At 53.4% G+C, this 20,590-nt stretch overlaps 8 protein-coding genes across 8 annotated transcripts; 4 read left to right on the forward strand and 4 right to left on the reverse strand.

Moving 5' to 3' along the window:
• Positions 1-79: 79 nt before the first annotated feature.
• J4E84_000907 (uncharacterized protein) lies at positions 80-712 on the reverse strand (the record flags this gene model as incomplete). Its single annotated transcript, XM_049383542.1, has 1 exon — positions 80-712. The coding sequence occupies one exon, from the start codon at positions 710-712 to the stop codon at positions 80-82; it is 633 nt and encodes a 210-aa protein (XP_049249060.1).
• A 565-nt stretch (positions 713-1,277) lies between these two features.
• J4E84_000908 (uncharacterized protein) lies at positions 1,278-3,861 on the forward strand (the record flags this gene model as incomplete). Its single annotated transcript, XM_049383543.1, has 3 exons — positions 1,278-1,349; positions 1,784-2,784; positions 2,835-3,861. 3 exons carry the CDS (start codon positions 1,278-1,280, stop codon positions 3,859-3,861), a joined length of 2,100 nt encoding a protein of 699 aa, XP_049249061.1.
• A 1,446-nt stretch (positions 3,862-5,307) lies between these two features.
• Positions 5,308-6,401, forward strand: J4E84_000909 (uncharacterized protein; the record flags this gene model as incomplete). The annotated part of the gene is made up of 4 exons (XM_049383544.1): positions 5,308-5,570; positions 5,615-5,725; positions 6,156-6,194; positions 6,248-6,401. The coding sequence occupies 4 exons, from the start codon at positions 5,308-5,310 to the stop codon at positions 6,399-6,401; spliced, it is 567 nt and encodes a 188-aa protein (XP_049249062.1).
• A 427-nt stretch (positions 6,402-6,828) lies between these two features.
• J4E84_000910 (uncharacterized protein) lies at positions 6,829-7,995 on the reverse strand (the record flags this gene model as incomplete). Its single annotated transcript, XM_049383545.1, has 4 exons — positions 6,829-7,026; positions 7,166-7,660; positions 7,726-7,886; positions 7,938-7,995. 4 exons carry the CDS (start codon positions 7,993-7,995, stop codon positions 6,829-6,831), a joined length of 912 nt encoding a protein of 303 aa, XP_049249063.1.
• Positions 7,996-8,781: 786 nt separating this feature from the next.
• Positions 8,782-9,667, reverse strand: J4E84_000911 (uncharacterized protein; the record flags this gene model as incomplete). The annotated part of the gene is made up of 4 exons (XM_049383546.1): positions 8,782-8,873; positions 8,923-9,126; positions 9,175-9,294; positions 9,352-9,667. The coding sequence occupies 4 exons, from the start codon at positions 9,665-9,667 to the stop codon at positions 8,782-8,784; spliced, it is 732 nt and encodes a 243-aa protein (XP_049249064.1).
• A 344-nt stretch (positions 9,668-10,011) lies between these two features.
• J4E84_000912 (uncharacterized protein) lies at positions 10,012-14,000 on the forward strand (the record flags this gene model as incomplete). Its single annotated transcript, XM_049383547.1, has 6 exons — positions 10,012-10,021; positions 10,072-11,043; positions 11,100-11,154; positions 11,209-11,692; positions 11,759-12,302; positions 12,349-14,000. 6 exons carry the CDS (start codon positions 10,012-10,014, stop codon positions 13,998-14,000), a joined length of 3,717 nt encoding a protein of 1,238 aa, XP_049249065.1.
• A 382-nt stretch (positions 14,001-14,382) lies between these two features.
• On the reverse strand, positions 14,383-15,795 carry J4E84_000913 (uncharacterized protein; the record flags this gene model as incomplete). Its single annotated transcript, XM_049383548.1, has 1 exon — positions 14,383-15,795. The coding sequence occupies one exon, from the start codon at positions 15,793-15,795 to the stop codon at positions 14,383-14,385; it is 1,413 nt and encodes a 470-aa protein (XP_049249066.1).
• Positions 15,796-17,972: 2,177 nt separating this feature from the next.
• On the forward strand, positions 17,973-19,369 carry J4E84_000914 (uncharacterized protein; the record flags this gene model as incomplete). Its single annotated transcript, XM_049383549.1, has 4 exons — positions 17,973-18,140; positions 18,676-18,883; positions 18,936-19,255; positions 19,319-19,369. 4 exons carry the CDS (start codon positions 17,973-17,975, stop codon positions 19,367-19,369), a joined length of 747 nt encoding a protein of 248 aa, XP_049249067.1.
• Positions 19,370-20,590: the final 1,221 nt, after the last annotated feature.

Below are 20,590 nucleotides of genomic sequence, written 5' to 3' on the forward strand. Positions count from 1 at the left end.
TGCCTGGGCCGCGCTGCATTGTATGCTTGGTTGTTTGATTGTTTGGTTCGATGGTCGTACATCCCTACGCCACGATTTCTCACCCATCGATGATCATATCTTCTTCATCGCCCACCGCACTTCCAGTCCGCTTCTGTAGTTCCTCTAGAATCGCTTTCGCACGATCTAACACATCCTCTGTCCCAACCTGTCCCGAGCTTGCCCTCGCATTCAATACACCAACGTCAAACTCGCCATAACCTCCGTTCTTGACCTCCTTCTCCGGGTCCACGACCTCACTCTCGTTTTCCTTGCCTTTCTGAGTCTGCCCCTGCCCCTGCCTCTGATTGACGGTGAATTTGGGATGGCTTTTCGGTATGACCTTGTAGCGTTCGAGAGCGTTGATCTGCTTGACCAACTCTGATCTTATTACCTCGCAGGATGCTCCGCAGAAGAGGGCATTGATGCGAAAGGCTTCTTTGCGCGCTTCGAGGGTACCCGGTGTACACTGCATGGCGTCATGTTGGAAAGGGATCGGATCGTTGGTGAGCTGGCTCAGGGCAGTTGCGAAGTACTTGAGCAGTTTGGGAATTTGGTGGTTGATCTCGTTGAGGGTATCGATGTGTTCGGCGGCGACTTCCCGGTACGTTTTCGGCTCTTCAGATGCTTTGGCGTCTCCGGCTTGCTGCTGGTCCGTCTCGTTTGCGATTTGTTGGTTGGCTTCGGTAGACATGGCGGGGTGTTTGGCGATTGTGGACAGGAGGGATGATTAGTGAGGTAGAGCAGTCGGTCGATATGCGGATTTGCAGTCGAAGTGTGTGCGACAATAGCACATTCGTCAGAAAGGAATGCGACAGCTACGTGCTGCGTGCCTGGTGTCTTGGAGTCGAAGCTGGGGAAGCTCAGGGCCCGCAATGCAGGCGCGCACCGGCGCATGCTTGGCAGGCCGCGCGCATCGAACCTCACCTCCGACTTTCACTCCGCATCACGGCAAGCCTCGGTGACGTCCTGGCAAGCTTCAGACGCGATACCCCCATCAACTCAAAGTCGCCACGCGTCAAAACAGCTCCAACACCACTTGCGACCCAGGAGCGACCATCGGGAGACGTTTCCGGCCCTCCATGCACATTGCGACCCGTCTCCACCCAGCCTCGAGGTGAAGGAGCTGCTCCCAGCCGACGTAGAAGAGAAGGAACACCACCACAACCATGTCAGGGCCCCCTCAAGGGCCCGGGCCTGTGAGGCAAATGAGCGTGGGAAATGGACCGCCCAGCGCAGGTTTACCACCACACAACGCCATGCCTCCACAAGGGGGACCTCCGCCGCCAGGTGCCTCGGGGCCGCAATCGCAGCAAAACTTGAATCAGATTGTAGGTACAACATTCTCTCTCTCACTGCGGTCGTGTTTGCTATTGTCAGGGTTTGCACAATTGCGGCGGGTGAAGGCGCATTGTCCGCGCGGTCTCTGGCCGTCGCGTTTCGTGAAAGAAAGCTGTCCTTGGCCGTATTCTCGACTTACACTCCCGTCTGCCTTGCGCGATCCCGTTTTCAAGTCGCGCGCACTTTTCGCTACGTCTACCACGACAGAACTCTCTTGCTGCGACTGTTGCATTCCTCGCGCGCTCTACCTCCTACCTACCCAACTACGTAAAGTCAGCCGAATATGAACGCGTCGGCGTACGGGAAGAGTTATGCGACCAACAACGGTGGCCACACCTCGGTACTGCGCACTTGAAGCATTGATTGCTGCTTGACATCATGTAGATGATCGTGATTTAAAAGACCATTACTAACATTCATGCAGGTACTGGAGTACCTCTCTAAAAAAGGATATGTTCGCACCGAGGCGATGCTTCGAAAGGAGTCTGAACCGCAGACCAACGGCCAATCCCTCGTAGCGCAAAGCAGCGAAGCGGGCGGCGCGAGATACACAAAAGCATTCGAGCTCCTTCGCAAATACACCGAAGACAACCTGGATCTGTATAGACCAGAGTTGCGAAAGCTGCTGTGGCCTGTCTTCGTCTACTCGTACCTCGACATGGTGCGCGACTTCTACACCAAGGATGCGGAAACCTTCTTCGCGACGTATCAGGGTCTTTTCGAGCGCGACCACGATGAAGATATCAAAACACTCCGCCAGGTCCGGTTACAAGCACATTTGCAGGAGAGCCGCATCGCGAAGCTATACATCGACAACAAATACCGCATCACACTGACGACAATGCCCTTCTTCAATCTCATTCAGTTCCTCGAGTCGAAGCATTTTGACGGCGGTTCGACAATCATAGACGTGATCCGGGAACACTTGAACATCGTAACCGTCGACCGAACCGCCACAGCCGAGAAGAGTATTGCAGCGATCCTTGCAAGTGGACATGGCGAAGACGAGCTTCCAGCAGAGGACGAAGGTATCCCAGGACACGCCCCAGGCCATCCCCTCACTGCGCGCCACGACCCTGAAGCAGAGGCTGCCCGTATAAGGCTGCAGCTAGGCGCATACCCACAAGAGGCGGATCTGCAGGAAGACGTCCGAGCAGCTTTACAGGACGAGGATGCTAAAAGCGCGCCAAGACCGGGACAGCCAAGCTTGGTAGAGGAGTTCGAGCAACGCATAAAACAAGAGCCAACAGAAGACGGTCCCTCTCGTGAGTTCGTGCCTCTGCCACCTTCCCTTGCGCGCGACGTCTCCATGGAGGTTCAGAAGATCATCGAGCACCGGGATCGCTACAAGATGGAAGGCAGAACAGGCGGCGTTGGCCCAGCTGTCAGCGTCACCATGTACACCTTCCATAACACCTATGACAGGTAAGTTCACTCGTTATTCTGTCCCGAAAATGCAGCTGACCCGATGATAGTATCAACTGTATCGACTTCTCTGGTGACAATCAGCTTGTTGCGGCCGGTATGAACGAGTCTTACATACGGGTCTGGTCCATGGACGGCAGTCCACTCACCTCTCCAAACGATGCGCCAGACGCACAACCGTCGTCTTCAAGACGGCTCGTCGGCCACTCGGGTCCAGTCACTGCAGTGGCCTTCTCACCTTCCACAGCAAACCCGTACCCATCCGGACCACCAACAAATTCAGAATGCCTTCTTTCATGTTCGGAGGACAAAACAGTCCGACTTTGGTCGCTAGACACATACACATGTCTTGTAGCCTATCGCGGACACGACAATCCAGTCTGGGATCTACAATGGGGACCTTATGGACACTACTTCCTTACTGGTTCAAATGATCGCACCGCACGCTTGTGGTCAACAGATCACATTGAACCTCTACGCATCTATGTCGGTCACGACAATGACGTTGACTGCGTCACTTTCCATCCCAATAACCTTTACATCTTCACTGGTTCTTGCGACCGCACGGTACGCATGTGGCACATCGCCGGTGGTAACTGTCTACGCCTCTTCACGGGCCACACGGGCAACGTGACCGCCATAGCATGTTCTCCCGACGGCAGGACGCTTGCCTCCGCCGATGATGCAGGTAACATCATTCTCTGGACTCTTGAGACTGGACGAAGGCGGAAGCGCATGCGAGGACACGGCAAGGGTGGTATTTGGTCGCTTTCCTGGAGTGTGGAATCGAGCGTTCTCGTCTCGGCCGGAGCGGACAAGACAGTCCGTGTTTGGGATGTGCTCCAAGAGACCAGTGACAAGGCTGCTGATGGCGTGGCTGCGAAGGCGGACGGTGCTATGACTACCAAGGGCGCGAGTGGAACTACAGTCACAGGGAAGAAAGCCAGCAAGGAGACCGGCGTCTCGGCGGACCAGATCAGCGTATTTCCGACCAAGGACAGTCCCGTGTACAAGGTGCAGTTCACTAGAATGAACCTGGTACTTGCTGGTGGAGCGTATTTGCCGACACGTCAGTAGCGTCTGGCACCGAGCTAGGTTTTTGGGTGTCCATACACGGATTGGCACATCCGGGCGTTTTGGGTTAAAAGCATCAAGATGACAAGCTATAGTATACCCGCATGCATGTAGAATCTCATTCTTCTAATTACATGTTCTACATGATCCTCCTGGTCTTCACATGTGAGTTTGAACAGCACTTGGTCGTTCGCCACCAGTCCTACTCAGCCCTACTCAGCATCCGGGTCAAGGTCCGCTCATGTGCCACAGTGCAGCTTCCCTATCCGCAATCGCGATTGTAGTCTGATTCGAGATCGATTTCTCATGACGTAGCTGTACTCTCATCCACTTCGGTGGCTTCCGGCGTTGTTGCCCTCGCTGTCCGAATCAATCTGTCATGATCTGGGTGCACCTTCCCAATTTCACCCCCGAGGCTTCTCAAGGCGGTCACCCATCCCTTGGCACTCGTGCCTCCCCGATAAAGTCCATCGTCCAGTGTTTATCATCTCTCTTCTGCATTCAACTTCCTACACTCGTTTACCACACTCCTTCTCGCCCCTCCGTCAGCAACTGGCCTGTTCATCTGGTCATCTTGCTCACCTCTGCCCATCCGGTGCACTCTTCAATCCCATCTCACCACAGCCGCCAGCTCGACGCTTGACATGAAGGTCACTCAGCTTGCCGCCCTCTTCGGGGGTACTGCTCTTGCAGTCCAGCCTCTTGCAGCTCCTCGTAAGTCAACTTCACGCAGTTCCTTCAGCAGCATTGTCACTTCAATTGCTCTTTGACTGCTCGAACAACTCTGACACGTCAACAGGTGTCGAGCGTGCCCTCACTGATACCCACTCCACGGTCATTATGGTTACGTCAACCCACCTGATCCAGGAGATCTGCACCGATATTGCGAGCTGCCCTCCTTATACCACCACTGCTGAGACATCTGTTGTCTATGTCACTGCAACAACCACGATCTGTCTACTTTCTTCGACGCCTCCTGGGTATGGGCCACCTCCAACCACAGCTGCTCCTTCATCAGTTGCTAGCTCCGCCTACCCCACCAGTTCCGTGGACATCTCTGTCAGCCTCATCTCAGGGTCTCAAATCTTCCCAGGTGGCTCTGAATATCCCAGTGGGTCTGCTCCCCAGACGAGTGCTCTGCCAACAGGTGTTTCCCCATCCAGCGCATATGCTACGCCTCCTAGCGTGAGTGTGGTGCTTCCATCAGGATCTCCAAGCACTGGAGTCACCATCGTCACAGATGTATTGCCTTCGACTGGAGCAAGCAGTGTCGTTGTGGTTCCTTCATCTACCAACACCAACGCCATTAGCAATTCATATCCCGCTTCATCAGCTGGGCCTAGTTCCATTGGCTCTTCAAGTGGATATGTCGCACCTCCGGGCAGCTCGCTGGTCTCATCACCCACTAACCCAGGTCCCGTGAACCCTGGTAGCTCAGCGGTCTCAAGCATGTCATACACCGGCTCTACTTTCCCAGCCAGCTCAGCAACTCCACCCGTCAGCAATACCGATGCAGTTCCTACGTCCATAGGTACCACCTTGTCAGGGCCAAGCTCTGGTAACCCAGCCACTCCTTCAACACCAGGCTACGTACCGTCCGGCTCATCCGCGCCACCGAGCAGCAATACGGATTATGTGCCCACGTCTCCGGGAGCCGCCTCCACCGGCTCAATGTCGAGTGGCTATGTCGTGCCGCCAGCTAGCTCAGCTGGGTTATCAAGCTCTATCACAGATGCCGTACCGACTTCCATCACAGTTTCATCGCCCGCAAGTCCATACCCAAGTGGACCAACAGTGTCATCGAGCTACTCGGCTACCCCATCTCGCCCTGCTGGACCGTCTTCCAGTGGATACCTCGTGCCATCAGGTAGCTCAACTGCACTGACAAGGTCCAACACGGATGCTGTACCTACTTCTCTTACAGCTTCCTACCCGGGTGCCAGCTCTGCTATACCCTCTGGAAGCCCTTCAGGCGGACCTTCATCAAGCAGCTACTTTGCCCCGCCTGGAAGCTCTATCGAAGCTGCTCCGACATACACAGGCGGAGAGTCTACGTCTTCTACCGCCACAGGGTCCTCAGGTACCGCCCCTGGCACGTACTCAGCGTCATGGTTTACTACTCCTGGTTACCCAAGCCCCTCGCCCACAACAGGTCCTGGATCCACGGTCATCGATAGCACTATTAGGATTACGAGCTATCAGACACAGACTCTCATTTCGTACATCACGGCAGGACCTTCAGACGTGCCTGGCAATGACACCAACACCAACACGAATACGCAAGCTATCCCGACCAGCGTCCCTTCAGGTGTCTCTGGTGGTCCCTCCGGATCTGGGTACGTCTTACTGATTCTTGATACTTTCTATATTCACTGACCGGTCTTTGCAGTTATCCCTACCCATCTGGCGGCATCAACGGCACGATTGTTGCCCCCTACCCCAGCTACATCGAAGTGCCCATCAACACCGGCCATGTCGTCGGTGCCGGAAAGAGTTCCCTCGCGGCTATTGTCGTCGCCCTCGTCTTCGCTCACTTTGCATAAGCCAAAGCGTGGTTCTCTCATCGGTCTCTTTCTGTCGTGAAGGAGATGCGCTGTTGTTGAAGGAGGTCGACATGGTGAGACATTCTTGCATCGCGTATAGCGTTTAGCATGGAGCGTTCCAACTCTGTCCACATACCTACACTGTGGGTCTGACGAGGTCAAGGGAAGTGGTATGATCTTTTTAGGGAGTGTTCTTTAAGCCAGACAGGGTTTTCCTCACATGTACTACCAGTTACACGGCCGCAACAGATCAGCATGCATGTAATATACAACACTTTTTACTTCGGCCATTAACAAAGATCTTCGTTGCACTGTGACGTCTTCCCAGAATGTGTCATGATTGAAACAAGCCAGAAAGCCACAGTGGCTAGAGTGTACGCCAAGGTTGAGAGACCTGTTACATGGCTGTGTTGATGGTCGGTTTCCGTCACCGTACACCGAAGGCCTCCAGGGTATTATCCGGGCTCTCACTTTCGTCCCCGGGTATGCTCTCATTCCACGCGTCTTCAGAAATGCGTCCGGCTTCAGGTAGCAGACTGAAGTGCGGACTTGGCTCAGCCTTCAACCACTTGAAGTCGTCGATTTGATCCCACTGATTTGGCGATTGTTCGATCTCCGGTGTCGTCTATACGGTCGTTAGCCCAATTTACACAGCAAAGACTGCAAGTGCCAAAGAGAAGACTAACATATACACTAGGCAACGGCGCAAACCTCAGGCCCTTACAGTCCTCAAAGATCGGCCGACTCGTGCTATGTAGATATACATCCACGTTCTTGCTCCCATGCATGCGAAATTGCCGGCACGCCGTCACTATGATGCTGTTGGAGACATCGGTGATGTGTATTGCGCCTGCGACTTGGCCTGTTATTATGAGCGACGAGCTTATGGAGCGGAGGTAGAGGGCGGCAAAGGGCGCGTTTGCTTTCGTTGGGGCGCTGAGGTCGACGACGCAGTGGGTGAGGTGGGATACTGTCGGTGAACTTGTTTGGTGAGGAGATGAAGGGAGGGTTATACGGGCGTGGGATTTCCCGGAGAGCGCTGACGGAGAAGAGTCGTGTTGCGTTGTGTCGTGCTGCTGCTGTTGCTGTTGCTGTGATGGTGGTGTTTGTTCCGATGTGGAGGACGATTTCGCGCTCGATGCATCAGGTGCAGCGTCTGGTTTCGCGATATCCTTCCTCCTGTTCTTGAAACTGAACTTCTTGGGTGGATCGAAGCTATTCCTCACTTCTGACAACTTCTCGCTCAAACGCTTGATCGTCTATACACTTTCTTGTCAGCCTTCAGCTCTTCTTATGGCTTTGCTGTTTTGGGTATATGACACACCTCGCTGTACGTCCGTTGATCATACGCCGGAAGATAGCTCGAGGCGTCCTGGACATCGAGGGCTACCCGGTTTATGCCTGCGAGGCAGCTGTCTATTGCTTCGTTGCGCTCGCCGCCAGATGTGGACACGGAGGAGAGGTTCTCAATTTGCGCGCGAAGTGCTGAGTGTGTTAGTCATGGCGCGTGCTGTGGTTGGTATGTGGGAGACGGACTTGCGACATCTTGGTTGAATTGGCGGTAGAAGGCCTCTTTGAGGTTGGACTCGGCCATTGCGCGTCGGGTATTGTCGCGACGTTAAGGTAGTTGAAGTGTCAGTTTGAATATTCGCCAGCCGTATTCTTGTCTTTTGGCATGCGTTGAGCTTCGAAGGTCTTGGGGAGATGTTCACGCGTCGGTGGGTTGGTTAGTGGGGTTGAAAGAGACGCGCATGGAGCGCGCGAAAAACCGCAACATGGTGAAGACCAATGAAGTACAGAGCCTACGATCTTGGGAAACAGTCTGGCAACAATAGGTCGATAATGTAGAGGTTTTTGTGTCACCGATTCCAATTACTAGTAGAACCAGATTGAGGGTCGAAAGACGCGACATCATCGAACTGGTGGGATGCACGCTACCCCGCATTTCACCAATAGCGTCTCGCGCATTGTCAGATGTATGGATCTTTGAAGCATGGCTATCATCCGAAATACATTTCTTGAACTGGAGGAATCCAAACATCACTATAAGCTCTCCGCACATCGCACACGAACCCTGTCCAATGCACAATACCAGTCGGCCTGCAGCATAAGCGATGAGATGGATTTTATCCTTACGCGCAACTATGGTAGAGTCCTTCCTTAGCTCAGCACTTTGACAAGTTAGTTATCTGATAGTAGAGACGAATGTTCGATGTCGTTGAAGCAGACTAAGATGAGAGGGCTGACGCCATGCATTGATCTTGGGGGCGAAGAAGAGTCTTGATAAAGTCTTCGATTGTTTGAGGTATATACACGAGCCAGATGTGGCCCAGGTTTGTGTGGTGTTTGCGTTGTGACTCCAAGGAAATGTGTAATGCTTCTAAGCGGCTTCTTGCGCTGCCTTGACGTCGACGCCGTACTTCTCCAACAGTCGTTGCCGCCTCCTCTCTTCGTATCCGGGTCCGTAAATTCCTGGTGAAGTCAGCTTCAGCAAGAGTGTGTTGGCCCTTATTGGACATACCTCGTCCCTCGCCCAATTGCTGCAGAGTCTCGGACATTGGCCGCCTGCGCACCTTCTTCAGCTCTTCCCTGCGCTCAACCTCGCCATCGTCATCGACCTGGTCGCGAATGTCTCCAATACCGCGCATTCCAGCAGTGTAACGGTAGGCAGTGAGGACCGTGGAGAAGCATACTCCGGCACCGAGCATGAATGGAAGGCTTCGCCCTGTGAACTGTTAGTACCGGCGTATGTATCGGTCCTGAGCATGCGTACTGGCAACACCGACACCGCATCCAGCCACGAAACCGGCAACTGCCTCGCTGTAGCAGTCATCCTTTTGTCGCAGGTTGCTGGTCGCGTCCAGTGTGAATTGGTAGGCGGCTCCCACACCGGCTACACGTCAATTAGCTTCGTTCCGATGCATTTTCCTGCAATTGACCTGGTACGGACCGTATAGCGCGATTATGCCTCCCGACCGGGTGAGGATGCCCATGGCTCCGACATTCTGCTTCCGGAGAGTGTTCTGGACACCGGCAATGATGGCGCCGGCGGCCGTGGTCTGCAGCGTCGTGTTCGCAGTGTTGGAGAGAGCGTCCCGCGGGTGGTAGGTGACGTATTGGTCGGCCATGGCGGGCGAATTGGGCGTGGGTGTCGTCTTGGGAGCTCTATCGACGTTGTTGAAGTCGGCAGCGGGAAGATGCGCCAGACCATAAGCGTCTTGGCGCTCAGGGCTCAAGCGGCGGCGGGCGGGCACTGGCTGCATCATCGCGCGCCGCGTCGTCGAGCTGTCGCAGTGAATGCCGCGAGCCCGTGTGCCTCGCCGCTTGTACCGTTGCGGTCTTGTGTCTTTCTGTGCGTAGTTTCATGCGTCAGGGCTATTCACGTGGGCTAGCTGTCTTGTTCTTCCTGAATCTAGCACTGTAGTGCTTCTACTAGGCGGTCGCCGCCCACGATGCTCTGTCTGTAAACGCTTCAATCACACAGTAGCAACTTCTCCCGTCTTCGCCCTTCTCCACCCATCTCGCCGTGCATGTTGTGCTGCCAGTAAACCCACCATTCTGTCATCCATAGTATAAGCCACACTATTGCTCCCCACCGCGCACAGCAGCTATGGCGCCTGGTACTTTGTCCACCCTCGTCCCACCAGCGTGTGCTAACCACGACTCACAGGCAAGACGGCGCCGCGGCTACTCCAGGACCTCTTCACATACGATCCGCGACACGAAGAACGGGCCGGTCGGAACTTGTTGACGAGTGCCCCGCCGCAACACGACAGCAAAGCCCCAGCAGTCGCCGCCGTACCCTTCAGGAACTGCCGCCACATCTTCTTCACCAAGCCTGAGCAGTCGCTGTTGCCGGTTGCAGGCGAAGACGCAACCCCGAATACCACATACAAGGTCGCCTCATACTGCAACAAGTGTCGCTGGCATGTCGATGTGCGTGTCGACCACCGCACCGATGCCACCAGGATCAAGTCGTGTGGGAAGGGCAACGAGGACTATGCCTTGCACCACTTCCTCTACGAAGGAGAAGACAACTCGAGTGGTACCGGTGGAATCGAGGCTCAGCTGCGCCCGCGCACCTACACTTTCCGCTGCACTGCGCCCGAGTGCTCAGTCAGGGTACGGATTAGCATGAAGCCGCCATGCTTCTCGGACCAGGATATCGTCACTTTGACCGACCAGGCCCAGCTCAGGAGACGATGGGAAGCAGCGAAACAGATCGCCGGCGACCGGGCAGACGCAAACATGGCGCGGAAGGTCGATGCTCCCGATTACCTGAACACATACCTACAAGATTCGTTGAAGCCCGCGAAGGGCAAGGCGCGCATCCCATTGTTGAACAAGAAGTTTCTCAAGACCTTCGGCAGGGACTGCGACTCAATATTACGGCGCCTGGGCTTCGAGAACCGCCAGGAAGAGGAAGAGGATGCCATCGTAGAAGTCTGGTATCTCCCTAGGCCCGACGAAGCGGCATCTCCTCTCGAATCGACGCTGCGCAACAAGATCGAGGACGCTCGCTACGAGCTGAATACATTAATACTTAGCATGCCGGAGAATGAACGAGTGGGCTGCAGACACCAGCCCATGTATCCCACACCGTCCCGAGTCGATATGGAGAGAGCGTTAGCATGCGCGGATTGTATGTCCATATACGCCCCGCTTGTTACACAATGTGGACACTGACAAGCTGCACAGACGCTAAGGCGAAGGGACGGGAGACACGCAGTACAAACCACGAAGAAGATCACCCGTATGTGCCCCGCTTTCACCTTCACCGGCGTTCCTGCTTACTGACGACATGTAGTTACTACGCTAGTCTAGGCGCTGTCGGTGACTTCGACGACGCTTTAATCCTGTTCGCCTTCTCTCGACAAGGCGCTGTCGATATCGAGAACAAGGCTTACTACTTCGAATGCTTGCAGGATCTCGCTGCCGGTCGCCAAAGTGAGATGCTTCAGATGCAGGTTGCTTTGTTGGCCTCACAGGGTCTCACTAGCAAACGCGATACCGAGCGTGCCTACCAGTACTTTGGGATTGATCCAACCCACGCAAACGTGATAGGCGACGATCATATCATAGGATGTTTCCGGTCGCGGCTAGCCGATGTCAGCGTTATACAGGCTGAGGAGGCACGAAAGCAACTGCGAGTTCTCGGAGACGTGCGTGACAGCGACAGGATACGGTCAGAGGCTTCTGGGTCTATCGAGACGTACGAGCAGGCCATGGCGTTCTTCGATCTTGAGCTTGGTGTAGCCGACGATTTCATCCCGACCATGTATTCGCTAAAGGTACCGTGCACGTCGGGTCCCGACATGACTTGTTTGCTGTTCTGACGATTGCTAACACTCAAATAGACTCAGGACAGCCCCGCAAGCATAGAATCTGCAAGGAAAGCCCTGGATATCATAGCAGATGCGCGCAACAGCGAACGACTGCGACAGTTCGCCAAGTTCGGGGCAATGAGCGAGCCTGAAATGGACCTCGGTGAAGCCTACGCCCTTTTCCAACAACCAGACAGAACCGTCAAGCTCGAACTTGCAGTTTTGGGCTCTTTAGTCAGCACCTACGATATTGGCTCCAGCGAACGAGCACGCATGGAGACAGCGTATAAACTTATCGAGAACGACCAGTCACAGAGGTTTGGCGACAACCACGTCAACCCCTCCGAAGCCAGAAGGAACAAATACCCCCTCGATTCATGGCCGGTTGGGCTCCGCAATATCGGCAATACCTGCTATCTCAACAGCGTTCTCCAATTCCTGTTCACCATCAAGCCCTTGAGAGATCTCATTCTTAATTGCGAGAAATACTTACAAGATCTCTCTCCAGAAAGCTTGAAAAACAAGAAAGTTGGGCGCATGTGGGTCACAGCCGAAAGGGTTTTGACGGCACAGAAATGTCAGTATGTCTTTCGTTACTTCAGATCGATGCTAACCTCGCGTAGTCGTCCGGGAGTTGCGGACTTTGTTTGAGCGCATGATCACCGCATCCACAGACACGGTACAGCCTGCCATAGACCTCGCTTCACTCGCACTATGCAAATCAGACAATCCCGCGGATCCAGTGGAGTCACCACCAGTAAACACTACCGACGGCGCAGGCTTGGGCACGATTGATGGAGCTGCGGTTAGTGGACCGATGCTTCCACCTGCTGTGATGCAGTCCGCTCCTGCAGAAGCTCCAGCCGGCTCAGCCGTGACTGGCGACAACACAAATCCTACAGACTCGGTCATGGAGAATGCTGATGCGGCGCCGATTACACCTGCTGATTCTGTCATGAACGACGACATTGCAGCAGGCAAGAGCGAGGGGGATGTGCCTGCCCCACCAACTCGGCCTCCGCCAATCCCACCACGGGCAGACCCTAAACCGGCCATCAAACCTGCTGTCCAATCGATTTCGAGAATTGGTAGGATTGAGGAGAGCGCTCGACAACAGGATGCAGCAGAAGTCATGTCGAACATATTTGATCTCATTTCCTGTGCCATAACAGGTGACAGCATTCTGCGCGAAGGTGAGCAAGGAGACGCCATCAAGAACCTGTTCTTCGGCGACGTCACCACAGTAATGGAAAAGTCAGACGGCGTGCAGAAGGTTCAAGAGCTTCGAGACCATTTTCTTGTCGCCACTGGACAACGAGACCGCTCCCTCTATGCCACCCTGGACGAAGACTTCGGTTTGGGTGAGATAGCGGATGGTGGCGGTATGCGATACGATTACGTTGAAAAGGCTGCGCCCATCCAGATCATAAACGTGAAGCGGCTACAGTTCAAGGAGGGCAAGCCTGTATACGACCACTCGCACATCGGCCTGGAGAAAACGATGTATATGGATCGTTACTTGGCGAGAACACCGACACTAAGCGAAGCGCAGCTGCTAGAGCTTCGCAAAGCGCAATGGGCAAAACAGAAAGAGTTGCGAGAGCTAGATGCTAAGAGGACAAAGCTACAGACAACAGGCATTGAGGGCTTGAACCTCCCTGAATGTCTAGAGGCAACGAGCGACTTTGTCAACAGTCTGGCCACAGAGAAGTCAGAGCATGAACAACCGAGTTCGTCACAGGACTTCCTCCCGACTCCACCTCCAGAACTCTCTGATACGCTCCACACCCGTGCCGCCGACCTCGCTGCCGATCTGTCAGGCATCGACGACCAGATAACATTGCTGGAATCCAAAATCGACACAGTCTTCGAGGACTGCAACTCCGTGCCCTACCGTCTCCATGCTGTCTTTACCCACCGCGGCGACGTCAGAAGTGGTCATTACTGGATTTACATCTACGACTTCCACAAGGATGAATGGAGAGTCTACAATGACGAGAACGTAGATCAAGTTGAGCAGGAGAGCGTAGTGCTCGACAAGGAGGAAGCACACCGCCCGAAGGTCAGCACAGGTGTCGTGTACATAAGAGCCGATCTTGTGGACGACTATACCGAGGCCGTGTGCCGCCAGCCTGAGAAGACCGAGGATGATACCCAGAAGGATATTGAGATGAAGGATGTTACTTTCGACGACGATTCTAACGATGAGATGCCCGCGTTGGAGCCGGTAGACTTGAAGGATGTGCCTGTCATCGACGGAGTGGAGAAGGAGTAAGCTCTCTTCTATTCTGAGCCCCTGCTCCTATCTTCCTCTTTCCAAGTTACCGGTTGCTGATTAGACTCTTCTATTAGCATTACTCCTCCGGCAAAGAGAAAGGGGGTTCGATTGGAGTCTCCGCCCAAGAGGGGCAAAAACTATGAAGGCTTTGGACAGACCGATCAACCGGATGTGGGCCCGCGATGTGCGAGCCGACTTGAGCTACGTTGAGCGTATGCTGTGATACCGATGAGTCGTGCTGACAAGCATCTTGGTATCGGTAATGGGGCATGAATAGAATACGGGTAATGCATAACGATGAGTTCGAACTCATATGGGGAATTCTCGTGATATCATACATCTATGTGATACATCCGTCGTCTTACTTGAATTGTGAAGCTCACACAGCCTGTCTCTTCCTCCCACCGCCCCTACGCCAATTCCACAGCGCCTCCTGAGCAAACGTGCGTGCAGTCAGATGACCCCTCTCCTTATTCGCCTCTTCCGTCAACGTCTCAATCACCCGCCCTTCTTCAACGCACTGCCACAGTCCGCCTGCAATGGCACTGCCAACATCCTCTTCCACCCACTCCTCTCCATCCTCGTCTTCCTCCACCTCTGGGTTCTTGGCTACCTCAGCCGGCCCATCAGTCGTTTGCCCCGTGCTCTCAACCCCGAATTCTCCTCTCCCTAATCTGTATAGGATACGACCCAGGGTTTGGTATGCGATGCACCGTTGACTCGCGACTTTACTCCGCGCCGTAACTGCAAGTTCGGGAATTGTGTAGCCTGCTGCCTCAGGGGCTTCGGCATGGTGGTGGAGACCCCGGTCGGTCGGCATCGATCGTGCGACGCTGGGTGCTAGCAAGTTGCCCGAGAAGTCGAAGCGGAGTTCGGCGGGGTTGAGAGCGGTTTGCGAGGGGTGGTAGGGCGACTTCTTGTCTGATGGGTCAATGGGCGACATCCATGATAGCGAGGAGGGGTCGTAGGGTAGCGTGGGAAAGTATTTCTCGTGGAGGTTCTTCAGGAACGAGGGGTCGTTTGGGTCGAGGTCGGGCGGTTGTGGGGGTTGAGGGAAATGTATTGAGTCGTTCGTATCGGGCATGGCTGTCAATGTGGTGTTTTCGTCTGATGGGGGTTGCGCGGTGGGTATTGAGGTCAAGGCTGGCTGTGACGGCGCTTCGTTTTCGGGTTCTGGTGCCGCGAAGGAGACTTTCTTCGTGCTTGGTGTCTTTGGCTGAGGTTCTGGCTTGGGTTCGTCAGTCGGCGGGGTAGCAGTAGTTGCTGGTGCTGGCGGCTCTGTATCGAAGTCCCGCTCGTTGCTCCCTTGGTCAATATTGGACCGCATAAGCAGCTTCTGCAGCAATGCTGGGTTGAGACTTGACATGAGCTCTTGTCGCTCTTGCTCAATCTCCGCATCTGACATGGCTGCCAACGTCTGCCTGTTCTCCTCATCTATTGTCCTTCTCTCCTCGTCCCTGTCCACACCGAATGCGCTCCGCGGCTTAGGCGCATCCTGCGTCGTTGCCGGCGCTTTCGGTGGCGCGGCAGCTTGTTGTTCCTTTGCGGCGCGTTGCTGTTTAAAGGCCGATACTCTCGGTACGCGTTTCTTGTGCGCCGGGAAACCATTCACATTTGGTTTGAACGAGGGCGCGACTGGAGGATTAGCTGGTGATGATTCGCGCTCTTGGATGTCGCCCACGAACGTGGGGAATGATGGCATGGGGAGTTCATGCTGTTCTTCCTGATCCAGCTTCTCGACTGCGCCGGTATCGAAGTTCAAGTTTACGCGCTCTCCTCTTTGGAACTCCATGTCGGCGGTATTGTGGTGGTGTTGAGGCGGCGCAAATGTTCCTTCTCGAAACTTTGGACTGCCGCTGGACCCTTGTTCGCGGGGCGGCTGCTAGCGCGTTCTGATGGCCTTGCCTCGGGGCTTCTTCGATGTTCACGCGCGGGACTGAGCCTCCTACCCCGCCACACTTCAAGCAGCAATGCCACGCATACATGCAGCAGATAGCATGAGAATAGCTATGGGCTTTTGACATAAGAAGGGCACGTCTCCCTATTCTAGACGTCATAGATATTGCGCCGCCTCTGCCGAAACGCTAACATCATGAACGCCATTGCCTCTGCACGAAATACCGATCTTCCAAGGGAATCGAGAGTTCCGACTCTCTGTATGCAATGCAAAAACTTGGCACCTCGTCTTACTGTTCCAGTTGGTGTCTGCAACGAGAGGCTAGTGGTCAGGAACGGTTCCAAGTGCCCGCTGTGTCTATTCTTTGCTGCTATAATACACGGAAAGTGTTCGTCATCTACCGTTAGGACATCAGCCCGTTTTCGGCTCTTGGACTATCAAGGACCTTCAACAGTTGGAGGACCTCGCGATTTCTCGTTCCGGAACTACTACGTCCAATCAGAGGATTCCACTGTCTCCCGCTTCATTCTCCCAGAGTCCGGACATGAGAACCTGCGATTCCGTACACTACCGAAGAACCTCATTGACTATCCTTTGCTAAGAAAGTGGATTACGCACTGCAAGACCTACCATGGAGATGCATGTTCGCATCAAGGCAAGACTTCTCAGCTGTGGGCTTCCGGAAGAACTGCACTCAAAGTCATCGACTGCAGGTCATCCAAGATAACCGTGGCATCTCCAGGTGCGGAGTATGTTGCACTTAGCTACGTTTGGGGTAAACCTTCAGCTTCCAACAAACACGACAGTGTCCTTAGCTGTGGCAGTGCTACGGAGAGCCTGTTGAACCTGCCAGAAACGATCAAGGATGCAATGAAGGTCACCCTTAAGCTTGGCTACCGATATCTGTGGTGCGATAAGTGCGTAGGATTCACGTCAGAAAAACATGTTGGACATATGCTGACTATGATCGCCAAGATATTGTTTCGACCAACAATCTGATCCGCATCAACTACAAACCCAGCTGTCTATGATGGCTATGATCTATTCTGCGGCAGCAGTGACTATTGTTGCTGCAGCTGGTGATCACTCTGATCATGGACTACCCGGTGTTGGTGGTCGAAGTCGAACTACGCCTCCTTCCATTCAATTGAATGGCGCGACATGGGTAGCAGGGTTAGACGACTTCAAAACACCCATTCGCGAATCACCTTGGTCCCAAAGAGCTTGGTGAGTTACCTTATCTATACGTGTTCATCAGTACTGACCATGAACTCGTACCGTGCAGGACGTATCAAGAGGAGTTTTACTCACGCCTGCAGCTCATCTTCACTGAGGAGCAGGTTATCTTTGAGTGCAACACAATGAGCTGTTTCGAATCAGTCACCACGGAGAAGTCATCTGGCTCAACAGGGTTTTTCATCGGGCGGAGCAGTGCCTATATACGAAGCACTTGGGACGATCCTTTCCGCGAGCATATCGTGCGCTATACGAAACGAGCATTGAGCTATCAATCGGATGTTCTAAACGCAATGCGTGGTCTCTTCCGGTCGTTCTCCACGCAAGACAACCCGTGTTATCAGTATTGGGGCATACCATACACCATGACTGCCTGTACCGAGATCCAATCCAGATCTAGGATGTGGTCCCATCTTTGGGCTTATGGTGTTCAGTTGGATGATGTGAAACATCAGCTCAATGCTGCGTTTTGCCGGGAACTATGCTGGGTCGTCAATCCGGAAACATCCACGAAGATTATCCGGCGAGAAGGCTTTCCTAGCTGGTCCTGGGCGGGCTGGATTGCTCCTGTTCTGTGGCCATGCACATCTCCGTTGACCTGGGACAATATTCTGCCAGTGGAACTCCATGTCATCAAGTTCGATGGGACAGATGAACCTCTGACGGAAGAATTGGTGAAGACGGCTTTCGAGAATGACGGTAATCTGGCGCTCGATTACACTTATCAGTTGCGCATAGTTGCTGATGTTCTCTACCTTCGGTTCGCATACATCCCAACGAAACGGCGTCGGCATTCACACATTTTTGATCGTCCAACCAGCACATACAAAGACGCAATGTACGCAGCACGCGGTACTATCGAGATGATCTCCGGCTCTGGCGAGCGCAGTTTCGAGGATCATGAATGGCTATTGGATGTCACGAGTGATGTCGACGAGGAATTGCATTACTCGCTCTGCAACCACCTATTCGAGGGTGTAGTCATATGCAAAGACTACGTCCTGGTTACGCGTACTAGAGATGGGATGAAAGAGCGCATAGGGGTCATGTCTGTCCGCAGCGTAGATTCCGGCGAAAGAACTGAGCTACATCCTCGCCTGTGCTTTCCCGGTAGTCGCCGAGATATCATTCTGGGATGATGAGCTTATCGAGAAGAATGCTCAGCTGAAAAGATTCCCAATCACATATGTGTGTTCTTCCTTTTCATCAACGCCACTATCTAGTGTGACGCATACTTTGGGTGTAGCTGAAAGCGCCACCCTTCTCCCAAGAAGAAGATCTACATATTCTTTAGGCGCGCTGCATGCCGAGTATGCAACATTCAAAGACGAAGCACACTACCCAACCAACATATGTTCTTAGGGTTTCAAGGCCGCAAACTTACCCCACATGCCCCACATGTGGCTACTAAGACTAGTAAGCTATAATGACATATAAGTAGTTGTGAATGCCGGAGAGGTTGCACAAGAAACGCAAGCTCTGGACGAGGGTATCTGTGACAGCACAGTCATGGCGTCTTCTAACGAAAACTATCCACAGGGACCATACGAGGTCGGCAAGCACATCGTTCCTCCTCCACGGCCGAGCTCACCATCAACTGCCGAGTACCGCCTTAATCATCTCATGACCCGTATCAAAGACCCGGAGAAGAGTTTGAAGTTCTACTGTGACTGCCTGGGCATGCACGTTGTCTTCATCTTCAATGCTGGTCCATTTACCATTTACTACCTAGGACCACGAGATAGTGGTGGGTACACACATTTACCCATAACTCCGACAGAATACTGAAACGTTTACAGGCATGTCCACCCTCGGTACCTCAAAGGGGTTACTAGAGCTGTACCACATCCCCGCAGACGCGTCTACGCCGTATACCTCTGGCAACGACTACTCTAATCCGGCGGGAATCGGCTTCGGTCACATTGGATTCACAGTACCAGATGTCCCTGAAGCACTGGAAAGGATCAAAAGCTTTGGCTACGAGATCATCAAGCCGCTGGATGAGGCGAAAGAGAAGCAGATGGGCTTGCCCGCGGAGGCTGTAGAAGGGAAACACGGAACGGTACCAGACGGCTACAAGCATGTCTTCAAACAACTGGCTTTCGTTAAGGATCCGGATGTAAGTGGACGCCAACCAGTGAAAGGAATTGGATGAGATAAATGCCATGCTAACAGCTATTAGGGTTATTGGGTTGAGATCGTACCTCAGGTGATCAAACCGCCGAGCGGCTAGTGAGAAGATCGGAAAGTTTGTCAAGCTAGATCTCGCAAAGGAAACGCTATCCAACACCAACATTCATGACTGTTCTCACCTTTCTCTTTCTCTTTCTTCTACCAAAGAGCTCTTCTCTTAACTTAACGACCTCGCTACCTTTGTCCGAACACCATGTCAACGCCACCACGGAGAACTTCTGACACATCCATCAAAGTATTAAGACTAGGTGTCGACGGGTAATAAGTCCTAACAGCCATTCAATTTATACCACTACTGAAAGCATCCCAGATTCATCTCCTCACCTCTCATCAAAGTTCTCGTTGGGCCCGAGTCTCAGCGTTCAGAGCTGTTTGTTCACCAGTCCATCATAACGTCGCGATCCAAGTTCTTCGCCAACGCGCTTAGTGGCCGCTGGAATAACTCTGACGCGAAGACTATCAATCTTTACGATGTTGATCCTGAGCTGAGAATAGAAGATGTCGAGCACTATTTGGAAGCCGTCTATACGAATCGCATCACGCTCGAGGGTGATTCAAAAGTTCTTGAAAGTATATGTCACGTATACGTGATAGCTGAATTGCTGCTCGATCTACACACCCGTAATCTGGCGACCCAGGCACTGTATGAGCATATCAGCCGCCGTGAACCCCATGGGTACGTTGCTCACAAAACCCCTGGTCCAGAGTGTATAAAGATTATCTACAAAGGTACAGTAGCTGGTAATGTAATGAGGGAGCTACTTGTTCATAGTTGGTGCGGTTTCGGAGGCCATAGTTTACTCCAGTGCGATGATTTGCCGAAACGGTTCTTGAGTGGGCTAGCGACGGCTGCGGGGGATTGTGAACTTGGACCAGACGGACCGTTCTTGTATCATTTGGATACATACCTCGAAAACGATTCATAAGCGCTTAGGGCTGCGATCGACCTCTCTTGGTCTTTCGGGTTCATGGAGGGATGGATGTCGTCATAGATGTTAGAAGGAATGTGAAAAAGCAACACCTTAACCAAAGTTCTCGACTGACAGACAGTGTATGATCTTCAAAATCATGCTGCAGGCGTGTTCAAGGCCCCGAGCAGAATGTCAGTATACCAACGATAGCGACTTGAGATGAGACGGCAAGCGTCAAACCAGCGGTACTGGACGGAACGTGAAGATACGCTAAGTCAGGTACCCGCCGCCGCTAGCTACCAGTGCGCCTAAAAGGACCCTGCATCATCCCGCAACCTCTTAGATCAATA

Source organism: Alternaria hordeiaustralica, assembly GCF_023758085.1.
Source record: "Alternaria hordeiaustralica strain BMP 2776 chromosome Unknown scaffold_1, whole genome shotgun sequence".
Lineage (NCBI taxonomy): Eukaryota > Fungi > Ascomycota > Dothideomycetes > Pleosporales > Pleosporaceae > Alternaria > Alternaria hordeiaustralica.